General features: G+C 37.5%; 1 protein-coding gene across 1 annotated transcript in view; it reads left to right on the top strand.

Moving 5' to 3' along the window:
- Positions 1–15,061, top strand: part of PREX2 (phosphatidylinositol-3,4,5-trisphosphate dependent Rac exchange factor 2) — a 166,250-nt gene that overhangs the window by 113,543 nt on the left and 37,646 nt on the right. The window contains exons 32-36 of the mRNA XM_054285170.1: positions 729–770; positions 3,420–3,637; positions 6,259–6,361; positions 7,906–8,049; positions 12,068–12,182. Coding sequence (XP_054141145.1) covers positions 729–770; positions 3,420–3,637; positions 6,259–6,361; positions 7,906–8,049; positions 12,068–12,182 — 622 coding nt within the window. The remainder of the gene's footprint in view (positions 1–728; positions 771–3,419; positions 3,638–6,258; positions 6,362–7,905; positions 8,050–12,067; positions 12,183–15,061) is intronic.

Raw genomic sequence — 15,061 nt, 5'->3', positions numbered from 1 at the left:
GCCCTGCTTGTGCACTGAGCAGGGCTTTGAGTAGGACTGTAGAGAAACTTGGGTGTGTGAAAGAAGGTTTGGAAGGATGTGAAAGCATGTGAAGTAGTGTTGTGCTCCTCCAGGTAGTGCCTGTAGGACAAGTGATGTGCTGCAAGTTTGGCACTCTATAAGGTTATGGCACATTTTAACCTTCCTGTATCTTGCAGCACTGGTTAACATATTTAAATTTGCGATCTGGTACATAAGGTGCCCTTCCTTCAGCTGTCTGCAGCCTTTGAAGGCTGGAAGCAAAGTGAAAATGCTGATGTATTTTTCCTAAAGGCTTTAGTACACATTAAAATAGGGATAATTTGAGATTTTTGGGTGTGAACAAAAGAGTGCAAGAGAAGGAGAAGAAAGAATTAGGATAATGTGAGAATCAGTGAAAACTAATCTTGTTTTTCAAAGTTTTGGGGCTGGAATTCATCATGTATGGACTTGGTCTGGCCATGCTCTGAGATAGCAGCTGCCTTTTTGTGTGTCTTTCTCAGTGCTTTTGATTGTTATCAGTTATTATCAAGCCATATGTACAATCAAGTGAAGTTGAGACTCATTACTGTTTTGTAGGTATGAATCAGCATTGCCTAGAAAGAAGCTGGAGTTTAGCTGGTATGAAATGAGAAACTGAAAATGCAATATTATGTGGATGAAAACACTTTTAACCATTACCTGACAATAATTTCTTCTTTTTCTTTAAGAGGTGAAGGCACGAATACTCTTGGCACTTCTGGAATATACAGGTAATTTTGCTTGTTTGGGAGGGAGGGAAGTGAATGTGGATGGTTTTGAGATAATTTTTGCTTTTGAACAGAAATACTCTGTTTACATTAAGGGGGGAAATCCCAGATATGATAAAATCTGATAATCAGCAACTTCAGCCCACTGCTTAGAGTAAGGATTTCTGAAGAATACAGCTTCAGATTTTTTTAACAAACACTGCACATTCTTTTTTTCTTTTTTTTTTTTTCTTTCAATGCAAAATACCTTATCTGGTCACTTACTCTAGATCTTGGCAGATAAAGCAAGAACTAAACACTCAGCTTTAGCACAGTGTCTCAGCTGTCTTTCTTCTTTGGGCGTTTCCTTATTTGCTGTTTTTCTTTTCATTCCCATCTGTTTCCAGATTTGTATTGCTATTTTAACCTGTGCCTTTCCTTTTATCTATTTTTAGAGAATATTTAAATTCCTTCTTTCTGGAAGGACTCTGATTATTCTCTGTATTAATTCTACTATCATGCCATACAGCGTACAGCTTAAAATACACAAAATAGGGATGTGTGTCTGCAAAATTAGTGTCACTGAATCGGTATTTAAAAAATAATATCTATGGCACAAGTTTCCCTACAGTTTGTAGGTGCCTAAATGTTCGAGTAGGCAGTCCAATTCAACTGGAAAAGCTCATTATTTTGGCCATCTTACAGCACTGCATGAATGTGTGATTTAATTATTATTATGACACACAAAAGCAATTTTATAAAGGGGATTATAATCTTTCTTTGTTGTCAGATTTCTTCAAAATATTAGAAAAGTTTTTAGTAAAATAGGAAGTGAGTTGAGGAAATGTCCTAGACTTGATTTTTTAAAAGTAGTTTTCCCTATTTATGTTGTTTTATAACTTGGTAGACTCTCTGGTTTATTTTGTATAAAAATATTTTTGTAAAAGGACCCCAAAGTGCTCTTGTATTCAGTATCTGACGTTCAAGTAGTATTAAATGAGATTCAGAAATGTGTTTGAGACACAGGAGGGCTGCTTCAGGAGCAGGAAATAGAGAGGAAGCCAGCTGCTGTTAGAAAGAAAGAGATAAAACTCAGCAAAGTGAGGAAACAATGTGTGTTGGGCTCAAATCCTGAGCACTGTTGGAACATTGGGAAGTTTTTTGACTGTGGAGAAGCCAGTGGGATTTTTGAAGCTGGAGATTTGTGTAGTTTTTAAAGATGAAAATCTCTGTTCTGGATTTGCACAACTTGAGAGAGACAGGTTGATTTGAACAATCAAAAAACCCCAAAAACCCCACCCAACCATAAAAAAAACCAAACCAAAACAAAAAAACCCAACAAGAAAAAAACCCCAACAACAACAAAAACCATTGAGTCATAGTGCATAAACAGTAGTGATTTGGCCATTTATGGAAAATACTCCCAAGGTTCTGAGAAACTGTCAAGTAGAATAGAAATGATAGCAAAAGAGTGTTCACTGTTATCAGTAGCTGAGAAAAAAAACCGAAGATGATCTCAGAGGAAAACAGACAGAATGAGGTTACTTTGAGAAATATTTGGAGTCCAAAAAGCACATTTTTTAAATTTGGTAGTAACTTTGTGACTACCGAATAATTTCTGCTGACTTATCCAGTCATCAGAATTCTTGCCAGCTCCATAGAAAAGTTGGAAAAGGACCTAAGCCTCTTAGAGGCAGAGCGATCTAGTAGCAAAGACAAATGTTTTAGGCTTCAGAAAGACCTCTGTATCACCTGATCTGCTTTTCTTGCTCTGAGAAAGATTAAGTCTACCTGTACCATTGTGATTGATGTTTGCCTAACAGCTTATAATGATAAAATTACTTGAAGACCTTCAGAAAAGAGGACGAGAAAGAAGCACTGAATATTTATCATCACAGTTTTGCTCTTTATTGGGAATATGTTTCCCTTTCTAATTCTTTTGACCTTTTACTAATCTAATACCTATGCCCTTCAGAATAAATTGATGGGTTAGCTAGTCCCTAATTTAAATCACCTGCTAATGTTTCATAGCTATCTACCTACAGACCTTTTCTGGACTTTCTTGGCACCATAAATCTCTGCTGTTTTTTGGATGTGTGGTGCTGCTCTGTACTTATTTTATAGATTCACATTCATATAAATTTTATTTGGATAGATTGTGTTCTGGTAACAATGCTGTGCTTTCCAGCAGACAGCCCTCATCTGCCCTCCCCAGCTGGTAGCTGTGGAATAGGCCAGATGATGCAGTCATGTTAAGAGCTTCTGAATGTTGTTGCTTTCTGGTGGTAAGTAAATGTTTGTGGGCCCAGCTTGCTCCCACATTGCAGCAAACAGATCTGACTTGCCTCCGTTGTCCTGTGACATTAAAAGTACATAGAATTTATGGCATGTTCATCAAAATCTAGGAGAGAAATGTACATTGTTTATAAAGAAATACTTTAAATTCCAGATTTTAAATGCACTCATATGCAATTTTAGTATTATAATATTTTAATGAGGAAAATGGCAAATTGGGTCACGGAGTACTATTAACTAGAGATAACATGAGGCTGTAAACTTGCAAATTGTGTGACATAAAAAATTCATGTTTTTTAGATAAGGAATTCCAGCCTAGCTTCTTTAATGTTAACTTATCTCCTGTTTAATTTTGCTTTTGGCTTTTACACCTTGCAGATAGTGAGATACAGCTGAGGCGAGACATGGTCTTCTGCCAGAGCCTGGTGGCCACAGTCTGCGCCTTTTCGGAGCAGCTGATGGTGGCCTTAAATCACATGTTTGACAACAACAAGGAGTATGAGATGGAGACCCTGGAGGCCAGCAGAAGGTGGTTGGAACAGATTGCCAGTGCAGGTCTTCTCCTTCATTTCCAGTCCCTGCTCTCTCCAAACCTGGTAAGACTCTTCATGTCTCATGCTTGGTCAGAGCCTCTTTTCATTCCCGGAACCAGGGACATGGTTAAATAGTCTCAGATGTAAATCTGATTTTCTGTGTCCTTTTTGCTAATCTTGGTACTTAGCGGCTATTTGGAAAAGTTACCATTCCAATACTTACAGATTTGGGATTTGATACACATAATTACAGCTTGGCTATGATATGGGAACTAAGTTTTCCACAAAGACAGTATTCTCTTTGCTTTGAGTTAGCAGATAGCGAGTTTACCCTTGGTTCCCCACTGCTGTTGTAGCTGTTCCCTGGGATTGAATGTAGTATTAGGTGATTAGCAGAACTTCATTTTGCAATTAGCAACAATACAAGATAAATAAAATACCTGCTTTAGGTAATTTTATCACCCTTTTCCATAAAAAACTATAGGTGTATAGTAGTTGAAGGAGTCAACGTGCTGGTCTGTTTTGCTCCTGTCATATGGAAAATCCTTGTAGCCTGTCAGAGTAATTGGAAATCGACTGTTTCTTCACAAGGCTTGGCAAAGAGCCGTGGCTTAAGAAACAATTAAAAATGGGACATGGCTTTGTAGTCCCTTAATCCTCAGTTATCCAAAGTGCTTCTTTAGCTATTTAAGATGCTTCTCACACTAGACTGGTTCCTGCTAACTAGAGGAACTGTGAAACGGTCTGCATGGCCTTTTCCATGACAGTCTTGTCTACTTCTGCAGTTGGTCCTTAAAAATTAAACACTGTGTAAATAACAGATGATGTTCTTAATATCAAAGATGTCCTTGTCTGTCTTGGCAGCAAATTGCTGACATGAGAAACCTTAGAAGCAGGAAAAAAACAATACAAATAAAGGTATTTCTAAATCACAGTCATAGAGTCTCAGTCTATGCTATTGTTGGTGAGCCAGTGTGACCAACTACCTCACAGGCAGCTGTGGCACGTGGGTTTGCATGGGTGTGTGCGGATATAATCAGGGCCTCAGAGAAATAGGGGAACTCTTTGTCCACATGAGGAGCATGTGGATAAAGAGAAGGCACTTGGAGTCATGTCTTGAGTCCTGGATGCTTTCTGACAATGTGTAGTAGCAACAGGTGGTGCAATACTTATAGCTCAAGAGTAAATTCCATTGGTGTCTGTCTAATGTTTTCCTTGTGCTTTGTTGTTATGTTACCACAAAGCAATTGTTGTCTTTACAGCTCTGAATAATGATTTTTTTTCACTGCAGATTGCAGTGATTTCCTTTGTAGTGAAAATATCTGCTACTCAACTATTTTCATATAATCAGATATCTGCAATGCGCACTGTCCAATTGAAAATTAAGTTCAGTCTTTTCTGCCTAACAGTTTTTAACCAAGGGAATTGTATTTAAAGGCAGCTTTTTCAATACCTTCTCAGCACTATTTGTCTTACAAATGATCTGTGTTATTTTAAACAAGGGTATTTGAAGGAAATTACACTCATTATGGCCAGACCTCAGCAAAGAATGAGCAGTTGTGCAAGAGTTTCCCACGCTGCTCTGTGGTATTCAGACTATTCTGCTGACAAAATCACTCTGTCCATAGACTTCATAAATTGAACCAGAAGACAGATATTTCTAGCAGATTTGCTTTTTCATAAATGCCAGGGGGAAAGCTGTTTCACTATATAGATCAGGGAAAATAATGGGGTTTTTTTCTTCTGTTCTATCATTCTGTAAACTGTAATTTATTGTCAATTTATGGACAGCTTTTTATTATTCTTGGTCATCCTACTGTTTCAGTTCTTAGAGGGGGAAAAACGGGCAATTCTGATTTCCTTTTGGCTCTTGCTAATCTAAAGAGCCAGGGGAGGGTTGTATAAGGAATAGAATTACTTTAAGTGATTATTGATTTAAGCTATAACTGGTCTGCATAATTAACTCAAGATAAACGTAATTGTAGATTACTATTTTCCTTTTTAAAGGTTCAGTTAATTGTCTTGAGAAATCCTGGATCTCTTTAACTATCTCTTTAGCTAAGGGGTACACAGAGTGAACTATAGGTGCAAATCAGAATATTGGCACGTCTGTGTACTTGATTTGTGCCTAGAGTTTTGCAGGTGAAGTGCAAGTCATCCTGAGCTGTAAATTCTCTGAGCCCCTGATTCAATTATTGGTGTTTAGAGTGGATACAATAAACTCTTATATGTTGTTTGTAAGTGAAATCCTAAAGTTATGGAAATTTTAGAAGAAAATTGCTAAAAAACTATAGTTTTCACATTTCCCTTCTATTGCTTTACAAGATAGATGTGGTGGCAAGACAAGGTCTATGGTATTCAAAATCTGGTGTCTTACAGAATAAGGACAGAATGACTCAATTGAAAGACATAAGAAATAATGGTAGCTATAAATTACCTATTAATTGGTGTGGTAAAATGGTGTGATAAAATTTATTTTAATAATCCTGAACTAGTAATAAAAGGGAAAATGCCAGTGGAAACAAAGGTATTTACCTCATCTAGGAGTTAAATAGTTATATGCTGCAGCGGGTAATGTTGTGCAACACTCTAGTTAATTTTATGTTCTGCTCTCTTATGTTATTTCTGGTAGGGAAAACATCTGGCTGAGATGACCTTTCCAATTTTTATTTTGCCCTTTTTAGGCTGATGAACAAGCTATGCTAGAAGATACATTGGTTGCATTGTTTGACTTGGAAAAAGTTACGTTCTACTTCAGACAATCAGAGCCAGAACCACTAGTTGCAAGTGAGTAATTAATATCTGGGTTTTTCTGGTTTTGTAACATTTTTTGTTCCTAGAACATCACCTCCCACAGGGAATCTTATACAACTTGGAATTATGGAGAATAAGTATGTGTATAGCTCTCCTGGTACTCCTAAATGTGCTGAAATACTGCTGTCATGGGTGACACTGCAGAATCATTATCTGGCAATGTCAGTAACCCTGGGGGCAAAATTGTTTGCTTAGCTGAATTTTGGGAGTATGAACATTGGGAGTATGTGACTGAATCAGGAAAGTCCCTGGAAGACCCAGCTGTTGTTGAAGAAGTGTGTAAAAATAGCTTGAAGGTCTTGGTAGGGAAACGCAGCTGATATGAGACGAAGAAGCATAAACCACATTTCATTTTGTTGTGTGAAAAATAAATGACTCTTTGAAGAGTTCCTTCAGAGGATAGGACAGGCACTATTAGGACCACTTTAAATTGGGCAAGAAGCTTTCTCTGAGACCTGCTGCTGCAGATGATCAGGGTCCTGAACCCTTCCTCACAAAACTTGCCCAACTCAGCAGGAAAGGACTGTCTTTGCAGTCTCCTGTTTGTACACTTTGCTCATTTTCAGCCATTCCTTTATTAATATATGTTCAGCCAGTAGATATTGTCCTGCAGTGAACTTTGTTCAGTGAGCAAAAAGGCCTCATTTTTTTCCTGTCTCATAAGTCCCCTGAGAAGGGAGGAAAGCACGTCTGCTTCACATCAAGCCCTTCTGAAACAATTCCTTTGCTGGATTAAGACCACACCGGAGAGAACTTCTGCAGTAACCAAAACCAGAAGACAGAAAGCTTCTCCACAAAGCTGCCTCTGCTTGGGAGAATTCAGTAGCTCAGGGCTGATAGTCAGGTAGGATTTAGCCTGTGTAAGACCATAGTTATTTCGGTTTGATTCAAGTATGACCCCTGCTCAGAGTGTTTTCGAAAGAAGCCCTGCTAAATCCAATAACAACATGGAAATGCAGTTCCAGGGGGGCCTCCTAATGTGGAGTTAATGCTGTACCTATGTCATGAACTGTTCATATTGCAGGGTCATTCAACTGAGGTGTCTGTGCTAATAAACAGGAACACCATGTGTTCAAGGATTGTAATGAATTCTGTATTTTCTTTTGGTTTAAATGCTGCCACCACAGTCACTCTATGTTTACAGTAGCCCAAGAACTGGCAGAGTTTTATTTTTTTCCGCTTATGATTCTCCATAATCTATGAGAGAAAAGTATTTTCTTAATATCATAAGTGGTGAAAATGTTCCTTTGTAATCTTCACCATTTAGGTACAATGTGATTTATGCTCACAGTAAAAAAAACTGCGTAGTAATAATAATACTAATACAAGTCACTATGTTTGTTGTTACTGTTTTCAACTTGGAGACTCATCTATGGAAACAATGTATAATGAAAAATACTGAATGTTGTGTCTGCAGTGATTTTTTAATCTAACTGCATGGATTTTGTGTGCAGCAGTTTCTGGAAAAGAATGTGTCATTGCTTACAATCGAATTGTAACACTGACTGTATTTTTAGATGTACCAATCACATACCAAGCAGAAGGAAGCCGGCAAACACTGAAGGTTTACTTCTACCTTGATGGTTACCACTTTGAACAGCTTCCACAAAGGCTGAAGAATGGAGGAGGATTTAAAATCCACCCAGTGCTTTTTTCACAAGGTAACTTGAGGTTAAATTCACCCTGCCCTGCTTTTTTCACATAATAGCTAACTCTCTTTAAACTCCCACTTATTTACTCTGATTTGAATCCTCCATAGTCATAAGGGTACAGTGCTTATATTTAGATGTTGTTTAATGTGGGCATTTTTTGAGGACTTGGAATTAAAATGTAAATTGAAGAAATTCGGATGTCTGCAGTAGAAATTTATAACCATGTCTCTATTTTTTAAGTTTATGCCAGTTACATGATTCCAGCCACAAAGAGTGAATCTTCATTTATCAACATTGTTTTGTTCTTTTTAGCCATTAATGGACAATAGTCAGGCCATGAAACTTGCCCTTAAAAGTGTTTTGCTTTTCAAATGCTATCGTAATCTTTTCCCATTACTTCATATTTGAGGACTAAATTGTTATCCCCTGAGAATTCTGTCTCCTGAAAATGTTAAGAAGAGTTAAATAGTATTTTCAGGCTTGTGTAGCTATTGCTCTGCAAACGTTACAAAGTGAGGAATGGTGGCGCTGATGCTCAGACTGTTCATAAATTGCAGGCAGCCTGCATTAGCTGCAGTGTCATTACAGCCATGAGGAGTGTGAAGTTTGCTCCACTGAGATGGTGAATGTGAGCTGCTGATTGCCCTGAGCCGCCTTTGATTTCACAGGGAGCTGAAAATACTCCACACCTTGTGAAAGGCTTCCAGGGTCTCTGTGGCACAGGCAGAAGTCAGGCATACAAATGAAGTTTTAGCGGGGAGCTTGGTCTCTGATAGACAAGGGGGATGTAAAAGAAAATAGTGCACAGAAACATAAATACATAGATGAACTTATAATAAAGTTAGAACACACAACTTTTTACAAGTAAGATCTCTGGAGTTAGATTTTTAAACAAGCTAATGAAGACTTCAGTGGTTTTCTTTTGAATAGATTGATTTCAGTCATAGGGAGAAATGAGAACACTGAGCAGGAGGCAAGTTTCAGCAGAGCAGACAAAAAAAGCACTAGAGAGAACAGAAAATACCTTGGTTCAGCTGAATTCCTGGAAATGCTGGTTTTTTTAGATTGGGGAGGGGATTTAGTGTGCTATGGGATTTATTAAGCAAAATTTTTTCCACTTCTGTTTCCAATAGTCAAAAAAATTTTGATTCTTAGGATGAGCATATCTGTAGTCAGATAAAGGATAAGGACCCATTCAAGTGTTTACAACTGCTTAATATTTTTCAGTAGAATGGAAAGTTTCTTCTTTCTTTATCATATCAAATGTCTTTAACTTTCAATGTGCATCCTCTAAAATAGTCCAACAGACTCCAAGAATAAGAAGTCCTGGATAAGTCTTTAAATCCTAGTGTAAAAATCATTATTTTGCAGGTTTTTTACCTCATTAATGAGTGGATTGGGATTCTACTTTTCACTTTTTTCCTATGAGGTTTGGTTGACCTGCCATCAAACTAACTCAGTAGATTCCCACCTGTAACTGAAATTTATTAGCTACTAATGTAGAAATCTTATTTAAGTTTCTTTGTGAAGTGAATTTTTGCTCCTCCAATCTAAACATAAATAAGTTGTTTCCTGCCTAAAACACAAAGGTTGACGTTATTTTCAAATGGAACATTTAGAAAATCATGTTTTTGGGATACTTTGTCAGAGGCACAGGTCAGTGCACATCAGACTGTTTATCTCTGTGTTTCTCTATTCGGAGTGTCATAGCTCCATGCCTAAAATTACAAGTCAACATTTAACATTATTTGCACTATCATATTTTTGTTGTTTACCCAGGCTGTATTATCTGTCTCTCCATTTGTAAAAAACAGTTTTGTTCAACCGTATACCCAAATGCGTACACATTCAAAAGGATCCTGGCTTGCAGGACTGGGGTGGTTGAGATATTGCTATTGGCATTTAGATCTCTCCTTTCCTTCATTAGACTTAAGATCCCAACGATAAATTTAAAGACGCTATATAAAATGAAAATTCTGTTTATTTAAAATTGTTACATAGTGTTGTAATTATATATAGTTTTAGATTTTTTTTTAGTTCTTCATAGAGTGTTAGAATAATTCAGATGGGGAGGGACCTCAGGAGACCTCTGTTCCAACCTCCCACTCGTAAGAGCAACAGCTGCAGCATGAAACCAGGTGGCTTGGGTGTCTTGCAAGCACTCAGGGACAGAAACTGTAAAACCTCTTGGGCAGCCTGTTACTCTACTTTACTGCCCTAGTGGTGAAAAGGTTTTTCTTTCTATTGAGTTGAAATGTCTCTTGTTTCAATTTGTGTGGATTGTCGGCTTGTTCCATTGTGAAGAGCCTGGCTCTTTATGTGGCCCTGCACTTGGGTGCAATCCACTGCTTATCCCAGTTTGGCATCAGCTGCAAACCTGTCTTACCTCCTCCATGTCGGTGATAAAGGCACTGAACAACAGAGATACCTGGTATGCCCTGCTCAGGCTGCACAGTAGTGGGCCCCTGGGCAGACCAGGTCCCATTAGCCACTGATTCCACCCATTCTTCCAGGTTGCTTTCCCAATTCTGTGCCTTCACACCATAATATCCTATCCTGGATTGAAGACTGCCATAGAAAGCGTTTTTGTAAGGAAAGCTTCCTTACAAAAGAACTTGCTGATGTACTGGGTAGAAAAATGTTGAATCCTGCAGAGAGGGCAGGGACAAAGCAGAGAGCATGGGAGTCGCTGCTGCACCTGTGAGCGTGGCCCCACAGAGGCAGAATTCTGAGAGCTCTGTGCTCCTGCCAGGCCTCACAGATGACTGAGTTTCCCGGTTGGATAATCTAATTGAATAAAACCAACTTCATGCCAGTGAAATAAGCAGTAAGGATTATCAATTCTGTTCGTGTTAACATGCTGTTATAAATTGAGTTCAGTGGATATTTTTGTTTGAGTTTTCTGGTGTGACTTAGAACCAAAGAAGAATCAAGTCTGACTGTTGAAACTTAATATTTTTTGCACAGAAGTAGAATTACAAACTGTGAAAGCACAGAAGTGGAGTGCAATTTGCATGTTCTTTCACAATGAATGAATTATTTATTAACTGGTCATATTAAGCAATACAAGCAGAATTAATATTCTGTGTGCAGCTGAAGCTGTAAGGCAGCAGCATGTTTCCATGAAAACTCTGCTTATGGCTTGCATTTTCTGATGGGGTGATGAGTTCTTAGAATGTGTTTAGATTTCTGAAGTGGCACTGTTCCCAATTGTGAAGCCTCTAATGCTTCTCCACAAAAAAAAAAAAAAAAAAAAAAAAAAAAAAAAAAAAAAAAAGATATTTCACCAAGATTTGAAGTCTATGTTTTAATGTGGTTGACCTCTTAATATGAAGATCTTAATATTTTCAATCCTAATTTTCATGAGAATCCTTTCATTGAAGTTTCTGTTTAGTTCCTGAGTTATTGTAGCAATATTCATCCTTGGTTTGGTGGACACAGACAAGTATTTGACTTTACTTACCTTGAAAAGGAACTTCTAGGTAATTTTCAGAGATCCAGAAAAATTTGTTTTACTTGATCTAGAAGAAATTTTTCACATTATCAGTGACTATAACTGGAGGAACCCTTAGGTAATGAGTCCCAGGCCTCTGAGGTGCTCCACATCTCCCAAAATCAGGCTTCATGAGAAGTTATTAGGTCTCCCTCTGTTAGGGAGTTACATTGATCCTTTATTTCCACTACCCCAGCTCATTCTACTGTTTTCTTCCAGGATGTATCACAATTAAACCTCACATTTGCATTCAAAAGGCAGGAGTACTTTAATTAAAGTAAAGGAACTCAAATTAGTGCTCTCTCTTATATTTTCCACAGGGCAAGAAATATAATTTTTCTTGTAAATGGAATTTTTAAGAGAGATCTGTATGAATTTGATGACATATGGAAACAGCTCAGTGATTCAAAGTAGGGTCACAGCCTCAGGGTTAAAAAGTAATTCACTTTTGTGTGAACAAAACTACAAAGAAGGCAATTATTAAATATTTAATACTGATTTCTCTCTTTTCCACTCTCCTTTCTCTTTTCGCAGCATTGGAGAGCATGGAAGGATACTATTACAGGGACAGTGTCTCAGTGGAAGAATTTCAAGCTCAGATTAATGCTGCCTCACTAGAAAAAGTCAAGCAGTATAACCAGAAGCTACGGTGGGTAATAAACCAGCATTCCTGCAATTAGCTTACAGAGTTCTGTTTTTCAACTCAGTTTCTGTGACACAGCTTTAAACTGAAATCTGTTGTATGGTGATTGGCTTTGGGTTCACAATTGAGTAAGATCCAAGATTCATGATTCTGACTTTTTTGATTTCTGTACTGTTTAGTTACTTTTACAAAAATTTTTTTAATCCTAAAAGTTTTAGCTGTAATTGCCTCCAGGTTGTTGTAATAACGCATGTAGAGAAGGAAATGTCTACTTGATCACAAGTGGAGTATCAGAATTGCTACACATTATGATCTGATTTTATAGACTGTATTTACCTAATTTCTACAGAATAGGACTTGAAAAATAATGTTCTTTTCCTGCTCTTTCTCCCCACACCACACCATACTAATGGGAATACAGACATATTTGGATGCCTGCATCAGCAATGGCTATGGATTACAGAGTGCATACTTGCCAGTGTATGTAGAAATTATGCAGCTGTGTGTTTTGGTACATATTTCATTAAGGAGTTTCATTAAGACAGAATTTCTATTTCACAAAATCTGTTAGTTATGAAGTAAAGTAAGGAAAATGGGTACATAGATGACTCTTGTGTCTCGCTGTGTCTGTGCAAAACACCTGTTTGAGTGTTCTTACTTGCCACGTGAGTTGAAGAGTGCAAAGGACTGTGGTAAAACCACATCTATTCACTTCTAAAATTCTTGAATTGGATGGAAATGTCATTTCACCAGGACAATTAGGCAGTTTATAGAGGCAGCAGAGAACAGGAGTTAAAAAAATCTCAAGGACAATGGAGAATGGTGAAGAAGATAAATGAGGATCTCTTTGCAATTCCTTTACCTGTTGGTTCTCTCTGGAGGCTCTTCTTCATGGACCTTGCAATGTCATTTATCTTATTTGTTATTAAAGCAGTGGGATTTCTAGATTCTGTTTTAATCTAAGTACTGCTATAGCAAAAGTGATTTTAAAGCCAATTTCATTCAGTAGGTATGGTATATTTGATTTTTCTGTGTGACATCTCTGTCTGCATTTGTATGTCAATGATAAATGTATTCCTTTAGTCTGTTTTCCATCTTCTTGTATTCACACTTCCAATTGGGGAAAAAATAGGTTTCTGTTATAAATCAGTTTTACAGAGAACTTTGGTCATGCCAGTATTTGGCCTAGATGAAATCAGCTAGTTTTGGAAAGGGAGTCTATCAGTTAGACAAGGCAAGACGTTTTGTGTTGGTTTTTTTCTATGAATAGGACCAATTTAACCTCCCATGAAAATCCTTGAAATAAATTCTTCCTGACTCTATGCTCTAATGTTCCTTGACCTTGCTTACCTCATGAGTTATGTCCTTCATTCATGCTGTGGCTGTAATGAGGTACATTCCTCTTTACAGTGTTGTGACTCACAGCTCTGATGAGTTGCTAAGCTTCAAGGCCTAGTTTCATAAGAAGTTATCATGAAAAACTTATCATTAACAAAAATTACCATGGGTATCTCTGCCCAGGCAGAAGAACAGGAAAAGAATTTATTTTTTTTCAGTTCTCTAATGTCTGACTAGAACATTCAGTAATTGATTTGTTTGCTTTCTGGTGAACTCTACCCATTTCTTAAGTGCAGCACAAACAGCTTCAGGAAATAACTGACAAAATGTGAAGAGGAAAAACAGAAAAGCAGATGCTTCATTCTTGTTCTGCTATTTGCTAGCCTGTGTAGGTGTTTGGCCAAGAGAATCTAATGAAGTAACTACAGCAGCAAAAGATATTAACATTTGGATAATTGCTCTAAAGAAAAACAAAAAAAGGAAATTAAATATTCCCTAGAAATATACTCAAGTGCAATAATACTTCACGTGGAAGAAATCCTCCATGCAGCACCTCTTAATCAGTAATAAAATAAGTCATCTAAGACAGACCCCTGAAGCTGTTCTTTCTCCATAGAAAAGGAATGTGCTGCTTGCTTGTTTGATGACCATCTGATGACCATTTTATGATCTCTCCATCACTACAGCAGCCAAAAGCAAGTGGGAGCAATGGCAATGGAAAAAGTGTGGGAGAAGAAAAAGTGTGGGACTAGTGGGAAAGAAAGCAATGTTTGGCAGTGACTCTGCAGCCCAGGCATCCCTTGATGAGAACTCAGGAAGCAATGTCTACTTCTCTTGTTCCTGATGCATTGAGTTAATAATGTTCCAATAATATAGTGAAATAAAAAAGACCCCTTGGTTGTGTGTGGTCCCAGCTGCAAACAGAGATGTTGACCTAGCTTGGTATGTATCCAAGCAGGAGAGTAAATTAAAAAATGAGTAGCATCTTTGCTCAGCTACCTCTTAATTTCTTGTAGTAAAGTCTTCCTAAAGTTTTAGTACATAGAATATTTTTGGGTAATGGATTTCATACTGATATGTGCTTTAAAAGGATTAATATACAGGTTATTTATTTGAATGAATCAAAAGATATATTAGGGAATTTTGAGTGGATTTCAGGAAGGATGGATAGCCATTAAGTCAAGAAGCTGAACCTTTGCTTTTATTGCAGAGGTCATTCATAACTCTGGAACTCTGACCAGCTTTTCTACAGTATCAGAACTGATGCAATAAATCCAGGTGCAAAATTGTCCTCCTTGACACTGATTTGAACATCATTAAAAACCCTCTGTCTTTCATGGTTCTTGCTTTGGGGCTTTTTCAAATACTACCTCAGCTGTGAAATAGTCATTGATAAGATCATCATTTTTATGAGAATGCATGAAAGACAGTTGAAAATTGGTTATAGAATTTCGTGCTTATGTGGAATGGAGGAAATGTTCCTCCATCTTTTGGAATGGAATTAACCCTAGCTATTTGAATCGTATTAGTAAAATAAGGGAACTTTT

Source organism: Melozone crissalis, unplaced genomic scaffold (genome assembly GCF_028551555.1).
Source record: "Melozone crissalis strain CALT ecotype California unplaced genomic scaffold, PUWL_Pcris_2 ptg000042l_1, whole genome shotgun sequence".
Taxonomy (NCBI): domain Eukaryota; kingdom Metazoa; phylum Chordata; class Aves; order Passeriformes; family Passerellidae; genus Melozone; species Melozone crissalis.
Note: the sequence above shows the minus strand (reverse complement) of the source record. Positions and strands in the feature narration are given on the sequence as shown.